A 16,044-nucleotide genomic window follows, 5' to 3' on the forward strand; every position below is an offset into this window, starting at 1 on the left:
CATAGAGGAACCCTTTTATACTGTTGGTGGGAATGCAAACTGCTATCACCACTCTGGAAAAAAATATGAAATAGAGCTACCATACAACCTAACAATTTTACTACTAGCTATTTATCCAAAGGATACAACACAGTGATTCAAAGGTACACATGCACCCCAATGTTTATACCAACAATGAACACAATAGCCAAAATATGGAAAGAGCCCAGAAGTCCCTAGACAGATGAACGGATGAAGAAGGTGTGGTGTATATATATACAATGGAATATTACTCAGCCTTCAAAATAATGAAATCTTACCATTTGCGCCAACACGAGTGGAACTAGAGGGTAATAGGCTAAGAGAAGTATGTTAGTCAGAGAAAAAAAAGTGCCATGTAATTTCAGTCATATGAGGAATTTAAGAAACAAAACATGAGCATAGGGGATGGGAAGGAAAAATAAAATATAGATGAAATTGGAGTAAGATTAAAAACCATTAAAAAACTCTTAACTATAGGAAACAAACTGAAGATTTCTGGAGGGAAAGTGGGTAGGCAGATGGGGTACGTAGGTAATGGGCATTACGGAGGGCACTTGATGCAGTAAACATTGGGCATTACATGCAATTGGTGAATCACTTAACTTTACCTCTTTACCTTTGAAGCTGGTAGTACAGTGTATTTTAATTAATTGATTTTAAATTTTAAAAAAGCAACTTAAATAAATTTAAAAAACTTGAAACTAACTAGCTAACTAGTCACTCAGTCAGTCCTGGGTACATAATGTTATTACTTGTCGACTATACTTTAATGCTGTAGTACCAATCTGAGTGTTGTTAAATGGAGTAAATCTCAGTTCTCATGACAAAAAAATTAATTCTCTAAGTATGTGTGGGGGTATTTTTAAATTTCTTAAGATTTATTTATTTATTTGACAGAGAGAGAGCACATGCGTACAAGCAAGCAGGGGGAGTGGCAGGCAGAGAGAGAAGCAAGCAAAGGGAGAGGGAGAACCAGGCACAGGGAGAGGGAGAACCAGGATCTCCGCTGAGCAAGGAGCCCGATGTGGGACTTGATCCCAGGACTGTGGGATCATGACCTGAGCTGACGGCTGATATTTAACTGACTAAACTACACAGGCACCCTAATCATACTTCATTTTTCAAAAATGACTGTGAAGAAACAGCAAAAAAATGATGCATATCAAATAATAATAAATAAAAATATAATAATAAATAATAAATCCTTGGCAAGGTGATATTGCCCTGGTGATATTGAAACCCTTGTGCACTCTTGGTGAAAATGTCAAAAGGTGCAGCCACTATGGAAAATATTTTGGTGTTTCCTCAAAAAATTACATATTGAATTATTACTGCATGATCCATTAATTCGGCTTCTGGGTCATATCCATAAAACTTAGGACCTTCAAGAGATATGTGTATACCCATGTTATTGGAGGCATTATTCTCAATAGTCCAAACGTGGAAGCAACCCTAATGTACAATAACAGGGGAATGGATGAATAAACTGTAGTATATACTTAAAATGGAATATTATTCAGCTTTTCATTTCATTTCATTTCATTTTTTTAAAATTTTTTATAACATAGTCACCTTTTAAAGGGAAGAAAATTCTGACACATGCTACAACATGAATGAACCTTGAGGGCATTATACGAAGCAAAATGAATCATTCACAAGAAGACTAATATTGTATGATTCTATTTTAATGAGGTACTAGAGTAATCAAGCTCATAAAGACAGAAAGTAGAAAGGTAATTGCTAGGGGTTAGGGGCAGTGGTGAATGAGGAGTTGTTGCTTAATGGTTATAGCATTTCCATTTAGCAAGATGAAGACTTCTGGAGATCATTGCATAACACCTAACACTTCTGAGCTATACACTTCAAAATTATTAAGATAATTAAGATTTTTCAAAATAAAAAATAAACTTTGTTATGTGTATGTACCACAATAATTTTTTCTAGTTTTAAAAATGAAACACTGATTCATTGTACAAAATTGTGAACCTGAAAAATATGCTTAGTGAAAGAATCCAAATGCATAAGACCATTTATCATATGATTCCATTCATATGAAATGTCCAGTATAGACAAATCCATAGAGAGAGAAAATAAATTAGTAGTTTCCAGGGGCTGGGGTGGGGAGGATTGGAATTGACCATTAAAGTGTACATGGTTTCTTTTTGGATTGATGAAAATGTTCTTGAATTAAATAGTGGAGATAGATGCACAATTTTGTGAATATACTTAAACATGTCAAATTACATACTATACTATAATAAGGTGAATTTTATGGAATATGGATAAAAAATCAATGTAAGGGCATATAATGGGATTGTGTGCAGCCATTAAAAAAAATTTAACAATGAGAAGCAAGATTATCTGGAAAAATCAGCAAGCTATATGGTGAAGTTAAAAACACCAAAAACCTATGTTCAAAAACTGTGATTATATGATCACCTTTTTGAAATAAAAAACAACACATATACAAGTACATACATCTCACACACAAGCATCCGTGTATGTCAACATATACAAATTTATACTCTGTTCCTCTTCCCCAAGCATTTAAGGAGGTTTTCTAGGCAAAGAGCTGATAGATCTTTTTGCTTCCTTATTTTTATTTTATAGAATTCTTTTAAAAATTCTAGCTTAATTGGGGCACCTGGGTGGCTCAGTGGGTTGAGCCTCTGCCTTCGGCTCAGGTCATGATCTCAGGGTCCTGGGATCGAGCCCCGCGTCGGGCTCTCTGCTCAGCGGGGAGCCTGCTTCCTCTCTCTCTGCCTGCATCTCTGCCTACTTGTGATCTGTCTGTGTTAAATAAATAAATAAATAAAAAGAAAGAAATTCAATGAGTTTTTGAAAAAAAATAAAATTAAATTAAAAATTCTAGTTTAACCTTATATTAAAAACATAAAATAAAACAAAATAAATCATATGTCTATTCTCACTCCAAATCATTCTTATTTTCCATTTTGTGAAAATCTTACAAAAACTCCATGGTTTTTTCCCTGAGATTGGTACTTAAAAACAATTAACAAAGAAGTCCTTTATAATTGCACATGTAAGAGAAAACTTCTTGGCCTTGAGATGAAAGTTAATTTCCAAAAGAAATCAGAATTAATCAGCCAACTTCCCAGTTTAAAGAATTCACTATTTTCCCTCCCGTCCCCTATAAGAGGAAATCAGAGAGGGAGACAAACCATAAGGACTCTTAACTATAGGAAACAAACTGAAAATTGCTGGAGAGAAGGAGGGGGGGATGGGGTAACTGGGTGATGGACATGTGATGTAATGAGCACTGGGTGTTACATGCACCTTATAAATTACTGAACTCTATATCTGAAATTAATGATACACTATATGTTAACTAACTGAATTCAAATAAAATAAGTAAAAACAAATAAATACCCCCCAATTAAAACAGATTAATATCATGCAGAGGTGGGTTCAATTTTGTTCTGTGTTGTCATTTTCTGACATACAACATTATATTAGTTCAGCTTTATGACACAATATTTCAACATTTGTATGCATTAGGAATAGATCACTACAATGAGTCTATTACCGTCTGCCACCACATAAAATTTTTAAAAAATTACGTAATAGGAAACTTTAAGATTTACTTTCTTAGCATCTTTCAAATTTCCAATAAAATATTATTGAGTATGATCACCATGCTGTATATTACATCCCTATGACATTTATTTTGTAACTGAACATTTGTACCTCTTGACCTCTTTGCCCATTTTACCCACCTTCCAAACCTCCTCCCTTCTGGTGACCACCAATTTATTCTCTGTATCTATGAGTTTTGTTTTGCTTTGCTTGTTCATTTGCTTTGTTTTTTTGACTCCACATGTAATTGAAATCATACAGTATTTGTTTTTCTCTGTCTTCGTTTAGCATAATACACTATATGTCCATCCATATTGTCACAAATAGCAGTATTTCGTGCTTTTTTCATTGGTTGAGTCGTATTGCATTGTGTGCATTGTGTTTGTATGTGTATTATGTGTGTGTATACCACATCTTCTTTTTTCTTTTTTTATTAATTATTATTATTAATGTATAATGTATTATACACATCTTTATACACACTTCCATTATTGGACCCTTAGGTTGTTTCTATCTTGGCTATTGTATGAATAATGCTGCAATTAACATAGGGGATGCGTATATCCTTTTGAGTTATTTTTTGTTTCCTTTGGATAAATACCCATAAGTGGAATTGCTGGATCATATGGTAGTTCTATTTTTAATTTTTTCAGGAACTCCCATAGTGTTTTCCATAGTGGTTGCACCAATTTACACTCCCACCAACAATGCACAAGGGTTGTCTTTTCTCCACATTCTCACCAACATTTGTTTCTTGTCTTTTTGATAATAGCCATTATTCTAACAAGTGTGAGGGAATATCTCATTGTGGTTTTGATTTATATTTCCCTGGTAATGAGTGATGTTGGTAATCTTTTCATGAAGCCATTGGCCATCTGTATATCTTCCTTGGAGAAAATGTCTATTAGGATCCTCTGTCCATTTTTTAATCAGATTTTTGTTTTTGCTATTGAGTCGTATGAGTTCTTTATACACTATGGATATTGGCCCCTTATCAGATATACAATTTGCAAATATTTTCTTCCATTGAGTACATTGCCTTTTTATTTTGTTGATGGTTTCCTTCACTATGCAGAAGCTTCTTAGTTTGATGTAGTCCCATTTGTTTATTTTTGCTTTTGTTCTCATTGCCTTTGGAGCCAGATCAAAAAAAAAAAAAAAAAGTATCGCCAAGACTGATGTCAAGGAGCTTACATCCTATGATTTCTTCTAGGAGTTTTATGGTTTATGGTCTTGCATTCAAGACTTTACTCTGTTTTGAGTAAATTTTTGTGTATGGTGTAAAACAGTGATCCAGTTTCATTCTTTTTCATGTGGCTATCCAGTTTTCCATCACCATTTATAGAAAACACTCCCCTCTTGCACATCTGTTGTCATCTTTTGAGCACTTTAAATTATGAAAGAAATTCAGATCTGTAACACTTTTCAAATCTGGTATGCTAGCCCTTCAGCCTATAGGTGTCCTCTTTTGGTTTCATGATTCACATTCACCTATTTCAACAATGTTTTAAAAAAAAGTTTAACTTGGAAAAGCTGATGGGGAAAAATCCTTTTGAGACCTAGCTGTAAAAGGTTTTAGTTCTCCGTTTTAGTATAACAAAAATAAACAAACAAAATCCAGTTGGGAGTATAATGGTAGTTACCAAGGACTAGGAGAGGGGAAAAGGGAAGGCATTGTTTAATAAGTACGACAAAATTCTGGAGATTGGTTGTACAACATTGTGAATATACTCAACTACTGAACTGTACACTTAAAAATGATTAAGATGGAAAATTTTATGTTTATTTTACCACAATTAAAAATAAAGATAAATAAATCCAGTTGAGATATAAATAGTCCAGGTTGATGGCAGCAGCTTTACATTGGGACTGTTTTCACAAGTCAAATGTTTACCATAAATATAACACATCTGGATTTGATATAATTTTTAATTTCTGTTATTTTACTAAAATAGGCAACATTTATCTTATTTTACTAAAGCAGTCGCTATAAAACAACTTAATTTCAACTTTTGCTCTTAAAGTCTCTAGTTTTACAGATTGAGAAGCAGATCTGAAAAGGTTGCAAAAATGTTACTTCACTTACTTTGGAAAATAATGAAATAGTCTGCAGTATAAAGCATAGTAATAAGGTTTGACTTGTACAGCTGGGTAGAAGGGATGGCATTCACTGAAATAGAGAAGACTAGGAAAGGAGCAAGCTTGGTAGATTAGGAATAGACCAATGGTTCTTAGTGGGGATGACTTTGTCTCCCAGAGGACATTTGGCAGTGTCTGGAGACATTTTTAGTTTTACAGGTGGTGAGGATGTGCTACTGCCCTATGTTGGTATACTGCTAAACATTCTACAAAGCACAGGGCAGGCCCCTCCCACAGATAGGAATCTGGCCTCAAATGTCAGTAGTGCCAAAAGTGAGAAACACTAGGTTAGAGTCCTCTCCTTTGACTTTGGCTACTCTTTCTCAGTCTTTGCAGTAGACTACTCTTCCTCTGTCTATAATTACTGTCTTTAGCCCGCTTCCTTTTTCTCTATATTTTCTCTTGAGGATAACATCCATCTCTGTGCAACTACCAGATTTATGTTGGTGATTCCCACATGCTATGTCTAGTCCCAACTGCTTTTCTAAATCTAAAGTATTGATTCCCTTGATTTCCCTTCACATGTTTTCATTAACCCACTAATAGTATTTTTCTTTATTGGTAACATTTGATAGAAAACCACAGGGTCATTTATTTCCTAAACTTTTATTTAGTATCTAGTTTGTGTAAAGGCTGCACTGGTACTTAGAGGAAGGCGGTGATGGTGAAGATGAGAGGCAATTATGGTTAACAAGTATTTTAAATACATGAAGCCTGATTATGGCAACAGTTTTTTTTTTAAGATTTTATCTATTTATTTGACAGACAGAGATCACAATTAGGCAGAAAGGCAGGCAGAGAGAGGAAGGGAAGCAGGCTCCCCGCTGAGCAGAGAGCCCGACGCCGGGCTCGATCCCAGGACCCTGGGATCACGACCCGAGCCAAAGGCAGAGGCTTTAACCCGCTGAGCCACTCAGGCACCCCTATGGCAACAGTTTTAAAAGGAAGAAATTATTATCTCCTGGAAACTATAGCTCTTAGTGTTTAATTGATTACTTAAATATCACAGAGCTTATAAATAACAGAGTATTTTACTTATTTTTATTTTTTTAAAGATTTCATTTATTTATTTGACAGAGAGAGATCACAAATAGGCAGAAAGGCAGGCAGAGAGAGAGGGGGAAGCAGGCTCCCCGCTGAGCAGAGAGCCTGATGCAGAGCTGGATCCCAGGACCCTGAAACCAGGACCTAAGAAAAGGCAGAGGCCTAGACCACTGGGCTACCCAGGCGCCCCTAACAGGGTATTTTAAAAGTCAGTTCTATTTTGACATTAAGGATTGAACTCTCTCTATTATAAAACACTAAGGACAGTGGTGTAAAATTGTGGTCTAGTTTGTGCATAGCCAAAGGGGGATGGACATGAATGAGAAAGGTCTAAGAAGTTCCAGTAGCCTTTTCTTCTAAACCACAGCGCACCCTTTTCTGATTACTTACCATATATCATAGAATATAATACACCATATAGTAAGGTTAATTATAATTTTCCATAACTCTGGGAAACAGAACAAAAACATTGCCAATTAAAGTATGACATTCCATCAATTGAGACTGAGATTCATCAACTGAAATTTTATAGATGTTGAAATATTTAAAAACTTAGACATTTAAAAAAGTAAGCCTTCAGAGATTTCTAAATTGTTAAAAGACAAAGAAATAAGTGACATTACATTCTACGACATACGGTGAATTTATTTTACACATTCAATTACCATGGTCAATGCTGGTGTGCTATTTTGCATTTCAGTCAACTATCAGGTTCGCTTATTGCTTTTTAAACGGTCCTAAGCAGTTTCATGGTTCTGTTGTGCATAGGCAACTCTATAGTAAAGCCCTTAGCTTTTGAATAATTTCTTTGTTCTCCCCCTTCCCCCACACCTGCGCACCTTCCCTCCCCGCTCCGCGCTTTTCCACAATCTACGCAGAGTTTACCGTTTAGGAGTAAATCTAAATTTCTTTTAATCTTAAAATGGCATAGATTGTATAAAACAGAACGTAGATTTAGTTACACTTGGGGGGGGGGGACGAGCAGAGGAAAAACATTAAATATTAAATATACGCCTCGTCTTAAGACCCTCCCCTGTAGAAACATTAAAATAGGGTGGAGTAGGGAAGGGAGGGCGGAGGCGGAGAGGGGATATGCGTTTCAGGATACAGGAAATACGGTAAGCGCGAAACCCGGAGGAAGCTCTGTGCCTGCAAGGGACCAGCCGCCATCTCAGCTCTCGGCCTCGCTGGGCCCACCAGAGAGAGCTGACGCCCAGTCTTATAATCCTTATGGGGGACCAACCTTGCGCCTCCGGGACATCCACGCTCCCACCTGGAAATACGCGGGAAACCAGGCCTCCAAAAAAGCGCTGTCTCCTAGCTCCACGGTGGGATTATCCTGAAGGAACCCCCAACGGAGGTAGTAACCCTCTCCCCTCCGCACCCTCTCCTGCATCACCCGGCCTGAAATCGCACCCTCCTCCTCCGGAGAAGTAGTAGAATACACTTCTCCCACCCCAAACCAGGTCAGAGTCTTTCTCATCTTGAACATCCAGGCTCTCTGCAACTTAATTATGTAATTTCCCAGATCTCTTCCCTCTTTCTCTATTCTTTCCACGATTTCAAAGTGGAAAAACAAAATAAACAACAAAAAAGGGGGCATTAAATAGCTCTTTCACGAAATATGTTTGGGTGAAATTATGGATATTTATTGACATTAAGTAGTTATTTTTAATATATTAACTGTGATAATTATTATGTTTTTTAAGAGATAGATTTAAATCTTTTGATATGCTTAAAAGTAATTCAGTGGGGCCGAAGTGGGGGTTTACAAACAAAATGTTCATGAGTTGTTCATAACTGGGTGATTCATTATGCTGTTCCCACTATTTTTGTGTATATCTGAAACTTTCCCATTTTAAAAAAGTCATTGGTTCAAGATCAATAACATATGGAAGGCCTCATTCCTATGCTAACAGGCCTAATTCCTGTGGTGACAGAGAGTATTCTTAAAGTAAGTCTCCAGGAATGTATGTTTCTCTGTGTGTGGCAGGAAAATTTACCAAGTTAAAAAAAAAAAAAGTTACGCTGTGATAAGTGTAAACCCAAGTGCTTGTTCGGGGTGTGCAGGGATCACTCAGGATGGACAAAGTCATTCTGCCTGGTGGTAATCATGACCCATGAAAAAGGAAAGGGGAACTTTGGGTGGGCCTTAAAGGATGAGTGACATCTGTCTTGTGGAAAGCAAGAGAATGCTTTTCAGGCCTGATGCTTCCAGGACAAAAGCCCCGAAGCAGCCTTCTATGAAAAGCTTGGAGAAATTTTGGAGAAAGACTTGGAGGTGCAACAGAGTGTTGCAGGACCTTGAATGTTATGCTAAAGAGTATGTAGTTTAATCCAAAAGTGGTGATAACACCACAATCAAATGATGTATTTTAGGAGTCCAGTTTTTACTATCAGAGAAACAACCTTTTATTTAGATGACCTTCTAGAATGCAACAAAGAAAACCAAATCTGACCCAAGCCTCACAGATTCTTGTAATCCAAGGAAACAGGGCATCCTTTCTTCATTCATGCAATAAACCTTTACAGAGCCCTTGAAAAGGACTAGGCTTTGTGCCCGACACTGTAGGGAATGGATGACAAGGCATAATGCCTGGTAAATAGTAGGAGTGAAACAGGTATTTGAATAAAAAGGTCAATAAATGCTAGGATAACAGTGGAAACTAAGGAGGCTCTGGACTTAGAACTTAGAGGTAGTGCATAGAAAAAGAATGAGTTCTGGTTTTGCTTGAAAGCATCATTCAGTCATTCATTCCTTTACACTCTGATTTGCCTCAACTCTACTTCAGTGTCCAAAAGGATAATGGTTGTAAGGGGTAGGACATAGGAATAGCAGTGCTCAGATACAAAACAAAGGAGGTTGTGCAAGGCAAAAAGTTCAAGAGCTACATAATTTCCTCTAGTGATTCAAATCATTGAAAATAGTAATAATAGCACATATTTACTGAACATTTTTATGTGCTAGACCCTGTTCTAAAATGCTTCCAATATTTATGCTCTTAATTTACAATAGACCTCTCTTAATAATATCCATTTAACTGTTATACAAGAATATTATTATTCAGAAATATAGAATAATATTTCTATTATATAAAAAATGAGAACATGGTGGATCATAAGGACTTGAGGCCAGGGAAAAAGAGATGGACCATAACAGAAGAAACCATTTTGCCTTACTCTATTATTTTTCAGTCTTTGAGGGATTGCAGAATGACTCCATTTCCTTGGTGCATTCATAAAATGCTTCGTCTAGTGAAGACAATGAAGATTATTGACACTGCTGCCCTGCTTTTTTCTGATGTCCTGCAACAGGTAATTGTGTTTTTTAAGGTTATGTGTTTACAAAAAAACTTAGTAAGGGAGGAAGAGGAATAAGAGTTATAAAAAGAAATAGCCAAACAAAAAACAAAGCTAGCACCAAATGGTAAAATAGAAACTTACTTTCTACATTATATGAAACCATATATACCATATAATAATAATGTAATTTATAAGTTCCTTTGTTAGATTCACTCCTAATTACCTTGTAGTTTTTGTTGTTGCTGGGAAATGTATAAATGTGTTTAAAACCACATTTTCTGAGTGGCTCAGTGGGTTAAGTCTCTGCCTTCTGCTCAGGTCATGATCTCAGGGTCCTGGGATCAAACCCCCCCCATTGGGCTCTCTGCTCAGCAGGGAGTCTACTTCCCCCTCTCTCTCTCTCTCTCTGCCTGCCTCTTTGCCTACTTGTGATCTCTGTCAAATAAGTAAGTAAAATCTTAAAAAAAAAATTAAATCCTCACATTTTCTGATTTTTGGCTGATAAATGGGAATGATTGATATTTTTGCATATTGATTTTATATGCCACGATCTTTCTGAATTCTGTTTGTTCTGATAATTTACCGATTTTCTGAGATTATCTATTAATTATATTGTGAATAATGGCAGTTTCTCGTCAATATTTATTTTTTAGCTTGTCTTACTATGCCAGCTAGGATCTTCACTACAATGAGAAAGAGTTACAGTGATAGCAGATTTTCTTCTCTTGCTTTTGAATTTTCAACAAAATTATACAAATGTTTCACCATTTTTAGATTTGTTTCTTCAGGATAAGGAAGTTCATTTCTAGCCTTAGTATGCTGAGAATTTTAATTATAAAGGAATATGGAGTTTTTCTCCATTAATTTGAGAGTGTGACCATGTGATAAATTACAGTAATCAATTTTCTAATGTATTTTCTGATATTGGTTTCATCACCCTCACTATTGAATATTTTGTTTTTAAAATTTTTGCCTTAATCTTTATTATTTTCTTTACTTGCGTTATATTTGCTCTTTTTCAAATTTATCTTCTGGACTTTTAGCCCAGTAATCATCAAACTCTTCTTCTAAAATAAGAATTTATGACTATGAATCTTCCACTACTTATCATGTTAAAAGGATTTCACAGATTTTTATATGTAGTACTTTATTGTCATTCAATTGTAATTTCTCTTATGACTTCTTATTTGACTCATAAATTTGTTTAATTTTCAAACACGTGGGGCTCTTTTGTAAAAATCAGATCATGAAATCATGAAATCATTAGTCCAATTACAATTAACTTCATCTTATTTTCCAAAAAAATCCCACAAAACTTCATCTTATTTTCTGCTTTAAAATATATTTTTAATCTTTCTGATAAGAAGAAGCAAAATTATAGATGAGTTTCTCATTCTAAAAGATTTTGGCCATATAAAATATTTCTTTCATTAACTACATGGAAATGTATGTGCATGCTATTGAATGATGGAATTATTCCTGATATTTATATTTGGGTTTTTAAACTTTTTGTATATTTTGTTGTTGTTGTTCTTTTTTTTAATATAAAAAATTTAAATTTTATTTAAAGTTATTTAAATTTTTATTTAAATATCTGTTAGTTAACATATAGTAAAACATTAGTTTTAGGAAAAGAATTTAGTGATTCATCACTTACATATAATAATACCCAGTGCTCATCACAAGTGTCCTCATTAATACCCATCAACTATTTAGCCCATACCCAAACCAACTCCCTCCATCAACCCTCAGATTATTCTCTATAGGTAAGAGTCTCTTATGGTTTGCTTCTCTCTCTTTTTTTTTTCCCCTTTCTATATGTTCATCTGTTTTCTTTCTTAAATTCTACATATGAGTGAAATCAAATGGCAAATGGTATTTGTCTTTCCCTGACTTACTTCACTTAGCGTAATATACTGTAGCTCCATCTACATCATTGCAAATGGCAATATTTTATTCTTTTTGATAGCTGAGTAATATTCCATTATATATAGTATACAATATATGTGGTATATTTACATATACCACATCTTCTTTATCCGTTCATCAGTAGATGGACATTTGGGCATTTTCTGTAGTTTGGCTATTGTTGATAATGCTGCTATAAACATTGAGGAGTGTGTGCCTCTTCGAACCTGTATTTTTGTATCCTGTGGTTAAATACCTAGTAGTGCAATTGCTGGATCACAGGGTAGATCTATTTTTAACTTTTTGAGGAACCTCTATACTAATTTCCACAGTGAATGCACCACTTTGCATTCCCATCTACAGTGTAGGAGGGTTCCACTTGCTCCACATCCTCACCGATACTTCTTATTTCCTGTGTTGTTAATTTTAGCCATTCTGACGGTTGTGAGGTGGCATATCATCATGGTTGTGGTTTGTATTTCCCTGATGATGATTGATATTGAGCATCTTCTCATGTGTCTGTTAGCCACCTGTATGTCTTCTTTGGAGAAATATCTGTTCGTGTCTTTTGCCCATTTCTTAACTGATTATTTTTTGGGTGTTGAGTTTGATAAGTTCTTTATAGATTTTGGATAATAGTGTTTTATCTGATATGTCCTTTGCAAAAATCTTCTCCCATAACATACATTGCCTTTTAGTGTTTTTTTGGTTGTTTCATTTACTGTGCGAATGGTCTTTATCTTGCTGAAGTTCCAGTGTTCATTTTTGCTTTTGTTTTCCTTGCCTTTGGGGATTTGTCTAGCAAGAAGTTGCTGTGGCCAAGGTCATGGAGGTTGCTGCCTGTGTTCTTCTCTAGGATTTTGATGGATTCCTGACTCACATTGAGGTCTTTCATCCATTTTGAGTGTATCTTTGTGTATGGTGTGAGAAAATGGTCCAGTTTCATTCTTCTGCAATGTGGCTCTCCCATTTCCCCAGCACCATTTATTGAAGAGACTGTCTTTTTTCCATTGGATATTCTTTCCTGCTTTTTCTAAGATTAGTGGACTATAGAATTGAGGGTCCATTTCTAGGGTTTCTATTCTGTTCCATTGATGTGTATGTCTGTTTTTGTGCCAGTACCATACTGTCTTGACTACAGCTTCATAAAGCTTGAAGTCCAGAATCGTGATGTTTCCAGCTCTGCTTTTCTTTTTCAGGGTTGTTGTGGGTATTCCAGGTCTTTTGTGGTTCCATAATTTTTCTGGATCTGTGAAAAATGCTGGTGGTATTTTGATAGGGATTACATTAAAATTGTAGGTTGTTTTGGGTAATATAGACATTTTAACAATGTTTCTTTCACTCTATGAGCATGGAATGTTTTTCCATTTATTTATGTCCTCTTCAATTTCTTACATAGGTGTTCTATACTTTTCAGAGTACAGAACATCTACCTCTTTGGTTAGGTTTATTCCTAGGTATCTTATGGTTTTTGGTGCAGTTGCAAATGGGATTGATGCCTTGATGTTGGTACATTTTTTATTACTGATATAATTTCTTTGCTGATTATGGGTCTATTCAAATTTTTTAATTCTTCCTATTTCAATTTTGGTAGTTTGTATGTTTCTAGGAATTTTTCCATATTTTCTAGATTGCCCATTTATTGCATATAACTTTTTATAATATTCTCTTATAATTGTTTGTATTTCTGTGGTGTTGGTTGTGATCTCTCCTCTTTCATTTGTGATTTTATTTATTTGTTCCTTTCTCTTTTTGATAAGTCTGGCTAGGGAGTTATCAATTTTCTTAATTCTTTTAAAGAACCAGCTCTTAGTATCATTGATCTGTTCTACTGTGTTTTGTTTTTGTTTTTGTTTTCTGTTTCTATATCATTTATTTCTGCTCTAATCTTTATTATTTCTCTTCTTCTGTTGGCTTTAGGCTCTATTTCCTTCTCCTTTTGTAGCTCCTTTAGATGTAAGAATAGGTTGTATATTTGAGACTTTTCTTGTTTGGTGAGGTAGGCCTGTATTATAATATACTTCTCTTAAGACTGCCTTTGCTGTGTGTTTTCATTTTCATTTGCTTCCGTGTACTTTTTTATTTCCTCTTTAATTTCCTGATTAACCCATTCATTCTTATTAGGATGTTTTCTCACCTCCATGAATTTGTGGTCTTTCCAAATTTTTTCTTCTGGTTGACTCTAAATTTTATAGCATTGTGGTCTGTTATGCACAGTATGATCTCAATCTTTTTTGTACTTGCTGAGGCCTAATTTGTGACCCAGTATGTGATCTATTCTAGAGACTGTTCTGTCTGCACTTAAAAAGAATGTGTATTCTGCTGCTTGTGGATGAAATGTTATGAATATCTTTGTTAAGTCCACTGGTCCGTGTGTCATTCAAAGCCATTGTTTACTTTTTGATTTTCTGCCTAGATGATCTGTCCATTGTTCTAAGTAGGAGTATTAAAGTCCCCTAGTATTATTGTATTCTTGTCACTGAGTTTCTTTATGTTGTTTGATTTACATATTTGGGTCCCAAGTTGGGGGCATAAATATTTACAATTGTTAGAAATTCTTGCTTGATAAGTCCCTTAATTATGATATAGTGCCCTTTTTCATCTCTTCTTACAGTCTTTGGTTTAAAATCTAGTTTTCTTTTCTTTTTTTTTAAGGATTTTATTTATTTATATGACAGAGAGAGAGATCACAAGTAGGCAGAGAGGCAGGCAGAGGGAGAGGGGGAAGCACGCTCCCTGCTGAGCACAGAGTCTGATGTGGGGCTTGATCCCAGGACCCTGAGACCATGACCTGAGCCAAAGGCAGCAGCTTAACCCATTGAACCACCCAGGTGCCCCTAAAATCTAGTTTTCTTATATAAGTATTGCCACTGTGGCCTTCTTTTGACGGTGAATGGCTCTCTATCCCCTCACTTTCAATCTGTAGGTGTCTTTAGTTCTAAAATGAATCTCTTGTAAGCAGCATATAGATAGGTCTTGTTTTTTTTTAATCCATTCTGCTACCCTTTGTCTTTTGATTGGATAATTTAGTCCATTTACATTCAGACTGATTATTGATAAATATGAACTTAGTGCCATTGTATTAATTGTAAAGTTGGTATTTCTGGATATTTTCTCTGTTACTTTCTAGTCTTTGTTGCTTTTGGTCTTTTTTTCTCTACTCGGGACCCCTTACAATTTCTTTCACACCTGGCTTAATGGTCACAAACTCCTTTAGTTTTTGTTTGTCTGGGAAACTCTTTTTCTCTCCTTTTATTCTGAATGACAGCCTTACCAGGTAAAGAATTATTGGCTGCATATTTTTCCCATTCAGTACATTGAATATATCATGCCACTCTCTTCTGGTCTGCTAAGGTTCTGTGGATCTATCTGATGCAAACCTGATTTGTTTTCTCTTCTAGGTTAAGGAATTTTTTCCCATGTTGCTTACAAGATTCTTTCCTTTTCTGTGTATTTTGTAAATTTCACTATGCTTTGTCTTGGTGTTGGGTTGCTTTTGTTGATTTTGATGCGAGTTCTTTATGCCTCCTGGCTTTCGATGTCTGCATCCTTCTCCAGATTAGGAAGTTTTCAGCTATAATACCCTCAAATAAACCTTCTGCCCCTTTCCCCTCTCCTCTTCTTCTGGGACTCTATGATACAAATGTTATTACACTTTATGGAGTCACTGAGTTCCCTAAGTCTACATTCGTGATCCAATATTTTTCTTTCCTTCTTCTTTTCAACTTTATTATTTCCCATAATTTTAACTTCTGTATGACTGATTTGCTCCTCAGCTTCTTCCATCCTTGTGGTCACTACATCCAGTCTGTTGTGCATCTTGGTTATAGCCTTTTTATTTCTGCCTGAGTAGTTTCTAGAACTTTTATCTCTGTAGTAAGGTTCTCCCTAGTGTATTCAATGCTTCTCTCAAGTACAGCTAGCATCCTTAAGATTGTTGTTTTAAATTCTTGTTCAGGCATATTACTTATAACTGTTTTGATTAGATCACTGGCCTTACCTCTTGGTGTTTCTTGTGTGATAGAGTCCTCC

General features: G+C 35.5%; 1 protein-coding gene across 2 annotated transcripts in view; it reads left to right on the forward strand.

The window, feature by feature from the left end:
* The first annotated feature begins 7,940 nt into the window (after positions 1–7,940).
* NBDY (negative regulator of P-body association) overlaps positions 7,941–16,044 on the forward strand; it is a 216,188-nt gene continuing 208,084 nt past the window's right edge. The window contains exons 1-2 of one of the 2 annotated variants that reach the window (XR_013966307.1): positions 7,941–8,267; positions 9,997–10,116. Coding sequence is in view for 1 of the 2 variants with exons in the window: in XM_080795431.1 (XP_080651557.1) it covers positions 8,032–8,238 (207 nt within the window). In the remaining variant the exon portion in view is untranslated. Of the gene's footprint in view, positions 8,268–9,996; positions 10,565–16,044 lie in introns of those variants that run through there. The other variant, XM_080795431.1, reaches the window with a different exon arrangement.

This window comes from Martes martes (genome assembly GCF_963455335.1).
Source record: "Martes martes genome assembly, chromosome: X".
Classification (NCBI taxonomy): domain Eukaryota; kingdom Metazoa; phylum Chordata; class Mammalia; order Carnivora; family Mustelidae; genus Martes; species Martes martes.